General features: G+C 46.8%; 1 protein-coding gene across 3 annotated transcripts in view; it reads left to right on the top strand.

Annotated features, from left to right (window-relative positions):
• The window catches only part of RASL10B (RAS like family 10 member B), a 98485-nt gene extending 86622 nt beyond the window's left edge, over positions 1–11863 (top strand). For all 3 annotated transcript variants that reach the window (XM_075589872.1, XM_075589870.1, XM_075589871.1), the window contains 2 exons: positions 9810–9934; positions 10524–11863. In XM_075589872.1, the coding sequence (XP_075445987.1) occupies positions 9810–9934; positions 10524–10794 (396 nt within the window). In that variant the 3' untranslated portion in view covers positions 10795–11863. The remainder of the gene's footprint in view (positions 1–9809; positions 9935–10523) is intronic.
• The last annotated feature ends 1805 nt before the right edge of the window (positions 11864–13668 follow it).

The raw sequence follows: 13668 nt of genomic DNA, 5'->3' as shown, positions 1-13668 counted from the left end.
ATTGTCTTCCAGCCCCCCCTTCTTTTTGCTCAATCTCCCCCCACACCCCGATTCTCCACTGTCACTCAATCCCCCTCCTCATCTCACTCAATCCTTCCGCTCCTTCTCTCATTTATTCCCCCTCCTCATCCCATTCCCCCCTCCTCATCTCACTCATTCCCCATCCTCCTCTCACGCATTCCCCCCTCCTCATCTCACTCATTACCAATCCTCCTCTTTCATTCCCCCCCTCCACTCACTCATTCCCCCCTCCTCCTCTCACTCATTCCCCCTCCTCTCACGCATTCCCCCTCCTCTCACTCATTCCCCCCTCCACTCACTCATTCCCCCTCCTCTCACTCATTCCCCCTCCTCTCACTCATTCCCCCTCCTCTCACTCATTCCCCCCTCCACTCACTCATTCCCCCCTCCTCCTCTCACTCATTCCCCCTCCTCTCACTCATTCCCCCCTCCACTCACTCATTCCCCCCCTCCACTCACTCATTCCCCCCTCCACTCACTCATTCCCCCCTCCACTCACTCATTCCCCCCTCCTCTCACTCATTCCTCCCTCCTCGTCTAACTTGTTCCCCCCTCCTCACTCATTCCCCCCTCCTCATCTCACTCGTTCCCCCCTCCTCATCTCACTAATTCCCCCCTACTCCTCTCCCTCATTCCCCCTTCCTCATCTCACTCATTCCCCCTTCCTCTTCTCACTCATTCCCCTCCTCCTCTCACTCAATCCCCCTTCCCTTCTAATTCAATCCCCCTCCTCATCTCACTCAATCCTTCCGCTCCTTCTCTCATTTATTCCCCCTCCTCATCCCATTCCCCCCTCCTCATCTCACTCATTCCCCATCCTCCTCTCACGCATTCCCCCCTCCTCATCTCACTCATTACCAATCCTCCTCTTTCATTCCCCCCCTCCACTCACTCATTCCCCCATCCTCCTCTCACTCATTCCCCCTCCTCTCACTCATTCCCCCTCCTCTCACTCATTCCCCCTCCTCTCACGCATTCCCCCTCCTCTCACTCATTCCCCCCTCCACTCACTCATTCCCCCTCCTCTCACTCATTCCCCCTCCTCTCACTCATTCCCCCTCCTCTCACTCATTCCCCCCTCCACTCACTCATTCCCCCCTCCTCCTCTCACTCATTCCCCCTCCTCTCACTCATTCCCCCCTCCACTCACTCATTCCCCCCCTCCACTCACTCATTCCCCCCCTCCACTCACTCATTCCCCCCCTCCTCTCACTCATTCCTCCCTCCTCGTCTAACTTGTTCCCCCCTCCTCATCTCACTCATTCCCCCCTCCTCATCTCACTCGTTCCCCCCTCCTCATCTCACTAATTCCCCCCTACTCCTCTCCCTCATTCCCCCTTCCTCATCTCACTCATTCCCCCTTCCTCTTCTCACTCATTCCCCTCCTCCTCTCACTCAATCCCCCTTCCCTTCTAATTCAATCCCCCTCCTCATCTCACTCAATCCTTCCGCTCCTTCTCTCATTTATTCCCCCTCCTCATCCCATTCCCCCTCCTCATCCCATTCCCCCCTCCTCATCTCACTCATTCCCCATCCTCCTCTCACGCATCTCCCCCCTCATCTCACTCATTAACTATCCTCCTCTTTCATTCCCCCCCTCCACTCACTCATTCCCCCCTCCTCCTCTCACTCATTCCCCCTTCTCTAACTCATTCCCCCCTCCTCTCACTCATTCCCCCCCTCCACTCACTCATTTCCCCCTCCTCTCACTCATTCCCCCCTCCTCGTCTAACTCGTTCCCCCCTCCTCATCTCACTCGTTCCCCCCTCCTCATCTCACTCGTTCCCCCCTCCTCATCTCACTTGTTCCCCCCTCCTCATCTCACTAATTCCCCCCTACTCCTCTCCCTCATTCCCCCTTCCTCATCTCACTCATTCCCCCTTCCTCATCTCACTCATTCCCCTCCTCCTCTTCTCACTCAATCCCCCTTCCCTTCTAATTCATTCCCCCTTCTCCTCTCACTCATTCAGTACTCCTCCTCTCACTCATTTCCCTCTCCTCATCTCACTCAATTCCCCCCTCCTCTCACTTGTTCCCCCTTCTCCTCTAATTCATTCCCCCTCCCCCTCTCACTCATTCCCCCCCCTCCTCTCCCTCATTCCCCCCCCCCCCCCTCCTCTCACTCATTCCCCCTATTGCCATCAACCCTTTTTGGCTACTAATCTGCCCTGCCTAACACATAAGCCCTGGTACAGCGCAGGCAGTGTTGGGGTTAATCCGAGGTTTCCCCTGCAGTAAGCAGCTCCCTTGAGTGATAGGGGGGCAGGCTAAGGCCTGTGTACTGCCCAATCAGGGGCTCAGACCTTGGACCCTCCCCTGGGGTACAAAAGGGGCTGCACGGCCAAATGTAGTCAGTTCTCTCCATTATGTGGTCTGTGAGAGAGGCTGGGAGTGTGGAGTCAGGGCTCTGACCACTTTCCATCCCCTCCCTTTTGCACAGGGAATAGGGGAAGAGCAAAGATAGACTCCTGGGCCTTGGGGCTGGGTGTTGATTCCATGGACCATCTAGAGGAGTGAGAAGAAGTGCACCGTGTATGCCGTTACCCTGTGTGTGAAGAATAAATACTGTTCCTGTTATTATATACTCCGGTCTGAGAATGCAATTAATCAGGGGAGTAATAGAAGAGGGTTCTCCTGCAGGGATTTCATCTAGTACTACTGGAGCCTGCTGGAGATGGAGGCATCGCACCAGTGAGACAGAACCAAACATCACCCCAAAAGCCTGTCCTGTCTTCCCCACTAACAACGGGGAAACTCAGCGATTCTGTGAGCCAGCAGGTAACCAGCACAACACACCATGTAATAGTGAGATCTCCCAGAGGGTGGGGGAAACCTGTTACATTTGGAAGCGCTGCTGAGATTCTCATCAGGACAGGCTTTTACAGCGAAGCAAGCCAGAGAAAGGAGATACGCTCCAGTTCTAAGTACTAAGAAGGATGGTGGCCAGGGGTAGTGTCCATGGTACTCCTGCCCAGCAAGGGACCAACTTCCCAGCCAGTGGCGCTGCTGCCTGTGCTGTTCCCTAATGTGAGGTAACCTATGCTGATTCTTGCTAGTTCATGTTCTAGTTCGTGTCACCCAAAGGACTAATATGTAGGGCGCCTGGAGGCGGTGTTTTGGTTTTCTGGGACCCAGAAACCTCAGGAAGGGAACTATTTATTTATTTATAAAATATTTTACCAGGAAGTAATACATTGAGAGTTACCTCTCGTTTTCAAGTATGTCCTGGGACATAGTACTATAGTATCACGGTCAACGGTTGGCATTTATAGTATTTGTGGGTAGTGTCCGAGGGGCGGATCTTGAAAGTCAGGATGGCAGAACCTACGTTTGAGGAGCTTCAACAATACTCAGCGTTCTCAAGCAGATGGAGCCGAAGTGTACTCTAATTGGACAGTCAACGTGTGTAGCGTACTGGAGGGGTTTTGCCTAGCCATGGGGTACATTCTCCACCAGAGAGGAGTTGCAGCGTGTGTGTAAGGAGCAGTTCCCGCCAAAATCGGGAGGACCGCACGGAGGGGTTTGCAAGTTGCAAGCTTTTTCTTTTGCAAATTTGTGCAGGGCTTGGCGCGAAGCTAAGCCCTGCCCTAAAAAGTATCCGGGTCTGCGCAAAAGCTGGAGCCGTGTCCACCTGCTGTGAGTGGCTCGGCGCGAAAGCCAAAGCCACACCTAATTGCCTTGTGCCTGTACTCCTAAATCCACCAGGGGGAGGAGGCATTGTAATTACTAGAGAGGCTACCGCACCCTCAGTTTCTCGTGGTGAGTTAACTGAGCAAGAGCCACTTCACAATATTACTGTGATATACAGTACCTACCATGAGCGGGTGTACTGTGTCTCAGTATCGACTGCCAGGAGGCTTCCTGGTAGTCCAAGTCAATGGGGAGAGCATCCTCAAGTATATCTGCCCCTGCTGTGACTTTCCGGGTGGAGAGGCGAGCCTGACATCTAGATGCCCGTGGTGTGGGACTCCCCACCTAAAGCCAAAGGTGTCGCTGCTTCTCTACTGGAGCAGAGGAAAGACGCGATCTTCCTGCAGAGAAGTGCGGGATAGACTGTGGCCTCAGGAGTGGATGCTCCAAGGGACCGGTGTGTCACTGTTCCAGAACCTGCCAAAGACTTACCTGATAAGATGACCGCCCGGGAGGAGGTGGGAGCACTACCGCTGGTGGTGCAGGCGCGGAACCGTGGCGGAGACCACCGGGGCAGAGGAGGACACTACTATATCCGCTCCGGTGAGTACGGCCCCACATAACCGTTTACTACAATGGCACCACAACCAAGCCAAGAGCCAGGGCGCAAGGCCCCCACGGACCCTTATAAAAACCAGGTGCTGGTGGTAACCGGACGTGGTAGGCCTACTGAAGCTGACACCACAGAGACATTGAGGGGCCTAAGGCTTCTGCCCACTTTTCCCAGTACAATCGAGGGATAGCTAGAGCGTCCAAGGACTGGCGAAACTGGGGTAGGTTCGACGGTGATCCTGCTGGGGGTGGGATGGCTGAGTATATGGCTTTCTGCAAAGAAGGGTCAGAGAGGTCAGAGAAATCTGGGACACTTTCTAGAGTGACATTAGCATCTGAATTGTTTGTATACAATGCAAATGTGGGGAAGGTATTGTCGTGGTGGGACCCCATGTTTCAAAGCTATGTATATCACATGGACCAGACACGGTTCTTGCTAATTAGCGGGGACATTGTGGACCATTGGTGGGAGGAAGGAGAGTTCTCTGCAGAAGAGACAGCGGAGGCTCTTAGAAGGAGAGAGGGAAATTAAGCTAGGGCTAATACAACCCCTAAATTATCAGGAACAACCCTCCCATGAGCCACTATTTTGGGTGCTACCGGGCCAGGCCTGTGGCCGTAAACTGACCAAATGTAGCAGGGCTGACCGGCTAATAGTGCAAAGATACTGGCAGTCTCATGGGTTCGACTATCCCTATGTTCCCAAGCCCATCATGAGGGAGATAGAAGCCAACGAAGAAGTTGAGTTGGTTGAGGGATGCTGTTCAAGCGTACCTATTCTCCAAGTGTAGTTACTCTAAGTATTTCAACAAGGAGAAAATCTGCTACCTTATGAGAGTATGGAGGGTAGAGAGAGGCATCTATTTGGACCGGGTGGAGTATCTACCTGAGCGGGGTCCCAAAAGGTTGTACTCTGTTACCGTTCCTTATTATTAGGGCAGGTTAGTTAAAAAGCCTGACCCTAAACATTACTATTGAGGGGGGTAAGGTTTCTCCATGTTATGGGAGGGATCTGTACTGCCTCACTGTTGTTAAGTGTAACTGTTGTATAGTATCAATTGTTATGCCTGTTTCACTTGTTCCAACTTAAGGATGGTACTTAAATTGAGGTTCTCAGCGGAGTCCGTGAGATTCCACCAGGGGGAGTGTGTAGCCATGTATCCTTTTTGGCTACTAATCTGCCCTGCCTAACACATAAACCCTGGTACCAGCAGTGTTGGGGTTAATCCGGGTTTTTGTCTGCAGTAAGCAGCTCCCTTGAGTGACAGGGGGGCGGGCTAAGGTCTGTTTACTACCCAATCTGGGGCTCAGACCTTGGACCCTCCCCTTGGGTACAAACCCCAACTCAATAAAGTATAAGCCATTGAAAATTGGCCCCGTCCTCTTAAAAAAACAGATTAGGACATTTCTACGCATTGTAGGTTACTATATGCGATTTATTGTATTGTATGTTTTTATTTATATAGCGCCATTAATGTACATAGTGCTTCACAGTAGTAATACACATGGTAATCATATAAATAACAAATGATATAAATAACAGGTCATGAGAATAAGTGCTTGAGACATAGAAGTAACATTAAGGAAGAGGAGTCCCTGCTCCGAGGAGCTTACAATCTAATTGTTAGGTAGGGAGGACGTATAGAGACAGTAGGAGGGAATTCTGGTAAGTGCGTCTGCAGGCGGCCAAGCTTTATGTATCATGTGTCCAGTATTATCCACAGTAGTATTCATATGCCTCTTTAAGCAAGTGTGTCTTAAGGTGGGTCTTAAAGGTGTATAGAGAGGGTTCTAGTCGGGTATTGAAGAGAAGGGCATTCCAGAGGTCCGGGCAGTCGGTGAGAAAGGTTTAAGGTGGGAGAGGGCTTTAGATACAAAGGGGTAGAGAGAAGACATCCTTGAGAAGAACGCAAGAGTCGGGATGGTGCATAGCGAGAAATTAGGGCTGAGATCTAAGGAGGGGCAGAAGAGTGTAAAGCTTTAAAAGTGAGGAGGAGAATTGAGTGTGAGATGCGGGATTTGATTGGAAGCCAAGAGAGGGATTTCAGGAGGGAGACAGTTTTAGGAAAGAGTAGAGCGATTCTGGCAGCAGCGTTTAGGATAGATTGTAGGGGAGACATGAGGGAGGCAGGAAGGCCGGACAGCAGGATGTTACAGTAATCAAGACGGGAGAGAATGAGGACCTGGGTCAGACTTTTAGCAGTCAAGCAACAGAGGAACAGGCATATCTTTGTGATATTGCAGAGGAAAAAGCAATAGATTTTAGAAACGTTTTGAATGTGAGAGGAGAATGTGAGAGAGTGGGTGAATGATGGTACTTCCAACAGTAATGTGAAAGGAGGAAGTAGGGCCAGGTTTGGGAGGAAGTATGAGGAGCTCTGTTTTTGCCGTGTTAAGTTTAAGGCGGCGGAGGGCCATCCAGGATGATATCGCAGAGAGACATTCAGAAACTTTGGTTTGTACAGCAGGTGTAAGGTCGGGGGTTGAAAAGTAAATTTGTGTATCGTCAGCATAGAGGTGATATTTAAACCAGAGATGTTATTAGGTCACCTAGAGAGAGTGGGCACAGAAAAAAGAGAAGAGGTCCCAGGACAGAGCCCTGGGGTACCCCCACAGAGAGATCAATAGAGGAGCAGGTGTTGGCAGAAGAGACACTGAAAGTACGATGGGACAGGTAAGAGGAGATCCAGGATAGAGCGTTGTTACGAATACCAAGAGTATGGAGAATGTGAAGGAGAAGAGGGTGGTCCACGGTGTCAAATGCTGCAGAGAGGTCGAGTAATATGAGCAGAGTGTAATGACCTCTGTCTTTGGCAGCTTGGATGTCATTAGTTATTTTAGTGAGGGCTGTTTCAGGGGAGTGAGCAGTGCGGAAGCCAGATTGTAGAGGGTCTAGGAGAGAATAGGTGTTGAGAAAATGGAGTAAGCGAGAGAATACAAGATGTTCAAGGAGTTTGGAGGCAAAAGGCAGGAGGGAGACAGGTGGATAGTTAGAAAGACAGGTAAGGTCAAGCTTGCTGTTTTTGAGTAATGATATAACTGTTGCATGTTTGAAGGATGATGGAAAGGTACCAGGGTAGAGGGAGGAGTTAAAAATGTGTGTGAGCGTAGGGATTATAGTAGGACCAATAGGTTTCAGTAGATGGGAGGGAATGGGGTCAAGAGAGCAAGTGGTAGAGAGAGAAGAGGAGATCAACGGTGCCACTTCCTCCTCTGAGACAGTGGAAAAAGAGTCAAGGAAGGCAGGAGGAGAGTTATGAAGTGGTGTAGGATGGGAGGAGGAAACAGAGGAGATGTTCTGACGTATAGATTCCATCTTTTCCTTAAAATAGTCAGCAAAGTCCTGAGGTGAGATGGAGGAAGAAGAGGCAGCTGAGTGTGGTTTGAGTAGAGCGTCAAAGACAGGGAAGAGTGGGTTAGACTTGTGCGTGTTGATTAGTGAAGAAAAGTAGGTTTGTTTAGCTTGAGAGAGGGCAGAGTTGAAACAGGATAGCATAAATTTGTAGTAAAGGAAGTCTGCGAGAGTGTGAGATTTCCTCCAGAGGCTTTCAGAGGAACGAGTGGAGGAACGCAGCATGCAAGTGTGGGAATTTAGCCAGGGTCTGGGGTTAGAAGGATGAGGATGGCAGAGAGAAAGCGGGGCATGTAGATCAAGAGAGGAGGATAAGGCAGAGTTGTAGTTCCTGACCAGGTTGTCAGGGTCTGGAGCTGAGAGAGGAGAGGGAGGACCATAAAGTGGACTCAAAGGCTGGTAGGTTAATATAGCGCAGGTTTCTGCAAAACCGAGGGGTAGATGGAGGTGGAGAAGGGGAGATGCGAGAGAGAGAATGAGATGAGGTGATGGTCAGAGAGAAGAAAAGGGGAAATGGAGAAATCAGAGAGAGAAAAGTTTTTAGTGAAAACCAGATCTAGGTAGTGGCCATCCTTGTGGGTGCTGGCTGCAGTCCACTGTTGAAGGCCAAAAGAAGAGGTTAGAGAGAGAAAGCGGGAAGCCCAAGGGAGAGAGGGGTCATCAATGTGGCAATTATACCCCATTTTGCAACCTGGGCTGCACAACTTTCAGATTTAGTCAAAACGAGGGCACCCAATGTGGTAAAATGGAGCAGTGGTGCGGAGACCGCATTTTTAGACCTACGTACAGTGCTTTGTAGTCACCCAGTCTTGGTAGCCCCGGATTTTACCAAATAATTTTTTCTGCAAATGGACGTCTCCGAAGTAGGTCTCGGAGCTGTCCTGTCCCAGTTTGTAGGAGATGAGGAACACCCGGTCTTGTATTAAATCGCAAATTGTGTCCCCGCGAACAAAGGTACACCACGGTAGAATAAGAATGTTTGGCCGTAAAGTGGGCAGCAGACACTTTAAAATATTACCTATTAGGCAGGTCGTTTACGCTCATTACAGACCATGCACCCTTACAGTGGATGCATAAAAACAAAGAAAAGAACTCTAGAGTTACCCTCTGGTTTCTATCATTACAACCCTTCAACTTCACAGTGCAGCATTTGCCAGGCATACTGCACGGTAATGCAGATGCACTTTGTAGGGTGCACAGTCACCGCTCCACTCGGTAATGTTACGCTGAGGAGGGGGATATGTGACAGTCATAGACTCTGTATACATTAGTAGGAGGTGGCAGTATGCCTGCTTTCCAGTATGCGAGGAGTTAACCCCACTGATTAGGCAGTTCACAGATGATCCTAATTAAGTAAGCTCACCTGCTATTAAAAGAGGAAGAGGAAATGCCTCTGGGGTAGCAGTCTCTCTCAGACACTGAGAGAGGACAGAGGAGAGCTGACAGACAGACACAGGCTGCTCATATTTATGCTGTCCCGAGGGGAATTAAGCTCCCAGGTAAGGAGCCAAGTGGTGTTACTGAATATTGTTGGTCTGGTCTAGTTTAGCTAGTCAGTCAGGTAGATAGGGGAACTAACTAATCAAAAGTTCAGTCTAACGGGGGTAGGCTTTTGGTTTATGTTTTGTTTTACTTACAGGGACAAAGCACCCATTGTTTTGTTATATTTTTGGACAAATAAAACCACCAGCATATTATTTCACCGGAAGAATTGTGTTGCCTCCTCACTAACCACGGTCACCCTGCCACAATACATGGGAGTAAAGTTCATATGCTGATGTTACTTCAACTTTAGGTTATACTAAAGTCCAGATTCCTTAACCTTGCTTGAGTATAATGGCCCATATTTTCTTAGCTGGCAGAAACCTTGCAGCCCAGTCAAATGAAAAAAAGGTGTTGAATGGAATAGCACTTCTTCATAATAAATGTCTCAATGTTCCTGTCTGTAAAATTATTTCTTGGCGAGCTCCTTTATTATATTTATTATTTGTAAAATTATTTATTGGCAATCCAATGCATTAGTGCAGTATTTATAATAGTGTGCATGCCAAACCGTTGTTAACCTGTCTGCTGCCAGTTTGGTCTGTTTTTGCAGTATGTTGCTATCTCGCATGCTAGCAAAAGGGTGAACAATGAAGTAGTTGGGTTGTTGGGATGCACACAGTGGTAGTAACTGATATGCCTTGTGTTGTAGGAGTGGGCAGACTCGTGCTGCCGGGGACTCAGGAGTGCACATGCCTACATCCTCGTTTATGACATCTGCTGCTTCGACAGCTTTGAATACATCAAAACCCTGAGGCAACAGATACTGGAGACAAGGTTAGTGTGTGGCAAACACAAGACTCCTTCCAACTATCAGGTGCAAAAGATGACACATTCTGCTCTGTGTTGTTGTGGGATGCAGGTACAGTAGATGACACCCTCTCTCTAGTTTTGGTACCAAGAGTTGACCTTTCTTAGTTTTGGTAGTTGGTATCTGCACAAACTGATAGTTCTCCCCAGCATCAGGTGAGACGGAGAAACCCACCAGTTTAATGGAGTGAACTCACCACGTCTATCACATGCAACGGTCAGAGCTGTTTTTTCTTTCCTTTGTATTTACAGTAGGTCTCTGCTTCTCTGGTCTTATTTACTGTTCAAAGCATTCCACTCTGACAGCCAGTGAAAGCAAAGTAAAATTACAAGAGACTCAGAAAGATAGCAGAAAACTTGCCTTATTTTATTAATTGGTCATGCATTTGTGGACCATTTCATATTTACATTGTTCTGATGACCGTTTGTGTCAGCTTGTCATGGCTGTGTTCTGCTCTGCCAATCAGGATTCATCAGAGGTCTGTGTCCCTTGCCAAGATCATGTTTATCTGTCTTTCCCACTCACACCGCCCCGTTTTTTTTGTCTTTTGCACAGAGTCATTGGGACCTCTGAGACACCCATCATCATAGTGGGAAACAAGCGTGACCTGCAGCGCGGGCGCGTTATTCCGCGCTGGAATGTGTCCCACCTAGTGAAGAAGACCTGGAAGTGCGGCTACATAGAGTGCTCAGCCAAGTATAACTGGCACATCCTGCTGCTCTTCAGCGAGCTGCTCAAGAGTGTGGGATGCGCCCGATGCAAGCATGTGCACGCTGCCATACGCTTTCAAGGGGCACTGCGTCACAACCGCTGCTCTGTCATGTGAGGATACCCTCTATGCAGTGAATAGAACCGTGTACTCTGATGTCACAGTGTGTACTTTATGATGACACAATAAGGAGTTCTTCGGTTTGGATGAGATTGGAGTGTGTTTTTTCAGGCAATGAACACCTGCTGTGATCTTACAGGATCTACCAAGTGATTCCAATGATATTGATGGATTTTCACAGCATTGTGAAACTTTTCAAAGTAATGTCATGTGATTTGTTCATGGATTTGAGTGGAATAGGGTGACATGCTCTATGATGTCACAGATACCTGTTTAGCCATTCCGTTGATATCTGAGAACGTACTCTGCAATGTCACAGAAGCTGCTCAGTGACTTACTTGATATCACAGAAAAAATGATCTGTAATGTGACACTGAGGCCTCAATCTTCCTGTTAGCACTGACACAGTTGTGGCCTATGTCATAGTGCATATAACGTTACAATAAGGGATTGTGGATTGTAGAGTTAAGTACATCAAAATACTAAACCTCTCAGGCAGATGGACCCTCCATGAGCTCAGTCTCCGAGAAATAGGTCTCTATTATCTTTGGCTACATGGGCTGTTCTTTGATCTTATTCATTGATCCCTCATTGCGGTGTATGTATCAAAAGTATAGGTTGTCTCACAAATGCTAAAAATACTCTGTTAGTATCATTTTTGCATTTTGCCTATGTATCAAACACATTTGCAGCTAAAATATGGACTTTCCATCACAGTTAAATTACCGACTTAATCCATAAATATGTTTAATTAAGTTCACACTGTGCTGGAAAGCTGTGTAATACAGCAGGCATAAGCTTTTGGATTTGAAGCAAAAGGTGACACTGTGCTCATTTGCATGTTATTTCCCAGAGCCTCTTGCTGCAGTGGAAGCACTGTTTGCTAGGAAATAACGGTGAAAAGCAGGGTTGGAGACCTGTCTGAGACATGTGAATGCGCTCACAAGTAATATTTTCATTTGATAAATACGTTTGAAACATAGATACAATGTTGAAAAGACACTTAAAGTCTCATAATATTAGCAGGATTTTAGTTTTGATAAATAAACCCTATTGTGTGTCTTAATTCACTGTACTATGTTCTTAATTTCTCTTGGTAACCTAGTAGGTATCTACTTCAAGATCCTCGAGTCTGAGGTTTTACAGCAGAGACATGGTTAAAAATGTGGTTCTTATCTGCCGTCAAAATCTATGTTCCTACTTTCTGTTACTTTTCATGTTCCTATCACATGAACTTTGTTTGTGTCTGTATGTTTGTCTTTTGACATTTCTCCCCTTCTCTCTCACTCTTACACTTCTGAAATAAGTTCCTCGAAAACATTTGATAGCTACACATATGGCAATCTTTCCAAAAACCAATGGGCTAAATGTGCACTTCTGCATTTTTTCAGAACAAACTGCCTTTAGTTTCCCTCTGATCATTTAGTAATTGTATTATTTTGAAAACTATTCTGATGCATATGATCTCAGCCACTTATGACAAATAGCCACCATTATAAATGATCCCTAGCAAAGTCTTTCTATAGCCAAATCAAGGCTTTTACGTAAACGACCACCAAGTACAGCATGCGTGGATATTGCATGACTTTTATACAGTAAGGCTTTTGAGCACTAATTTGCAGGGATAAGAAGCAAAAATCAGATTCCGAAACAGTAATTTAAGTTGATATTGAAGGTGTTACATTGAAAAGCACTCTGTGAGCTGATCACCATTGGCAGTAAAGGGATATAGCACCTCTCTATCATCATAAACTTTTGTATATCAGTGAAGCATACTACATTCACAGCAGGACCACTGCATAGTGTTTCTCCTATGCAATGTTTTGAATGACATCTCTATAATTTGTTAATCATACAGAAAAGATCATTTGTCCTCAAAATTGCCCGTTGCCCAAAACGGTGATGTTAATTTATCTCCATTAAACAACAAAAGTCTTTGTACCTCAGGAAATATTCAGCGTACCTTTATCATTAACCTCTTAGCGGGCAGAGTGGCTTATAACACAATACAATGCTGGGCTGCAGTATCAAATGTGGTAAACTGTGTTGTGTTTATTCCCGGTCATCTACAATATACTATATCAACCCTTCTCCACATTTGTCCATATGTATAAATATATCCTAATTCATATTTAAAGAAGCAATCCCCTCAGCTGAGTTTTTTTTTAATGTAACCACTGTAGAGTATGCATGTTCCTATCTTCAGACGAGTAAAGCAATACTCAGCACTCCAGAGGTCTTAATATAAATTGCTTTATTCTTTACTCATCTGAACACCACTTTTGTGGAGGTGTTTAGCACCCGGGGCAGATTACAGCCAAATTCAGGGGCGTGCTCCTTCCAAGTCATCGTTTTTCTATTTTTAGTCATGTTGTCCATTTTAAATTCTGTATGTGCACTTTGAAGATATTGTAATCTAAAATAATGTCCTTATCGGAGCTACAAAATGCCTAGTGCCATGTACTCCTTTTCAAGCAAAGCGAGGTTATTATGGTAGTCGCTGTTGAAAGTGAAGGAAAAAAAACGGCTGAAACCAATGCAAACATACTATTTGAGAGAAACAGAATACGAGAGAACCTAGGGGTGCAGCATTCAGGGTATTTAGTTTCATGCTTCTAGGGATTGCTGCTTTAAAAGTACATATACATTCTGTAGTAATGTTTTCAAATCTGGATAGTGGTTCCCTAGCATGGATGGTAAAAAGATTTCAGAACTTCTCTGTACCATCATACTGCAGTAAAATTAGGGCTGTCTTTGCCAACTTCTAGAACATACATGAATGACAAAGGCAACCCCACCTTCATATCTGCATGTTTACTTATAACGGGCAGAAATAAGGGCAAGAATCTATGGCATAAATACGTATGCAAT

The sequence above is a fragment of the Ascaphus truei genome, chromosome 3 (assembly GCF_040206685.1).
Source record: "Ascaphus truei isolate aAscTru1 chromosome 3, aAscTru1.hap1, whole genome shotgun sequence".
Taxonomy (NCBI): domain Eukaryota; kingdom Metazoa; phylum Chordata; class Amphibia; order Anura; family Ascaphidae; genus Ascaphus; species Ascaphus truei.
The sequence above is the reverse complement of the archived record's forward strand: the minus strand, read 5'-3'. Positions and strand labels throughout refer to the sequence as shown.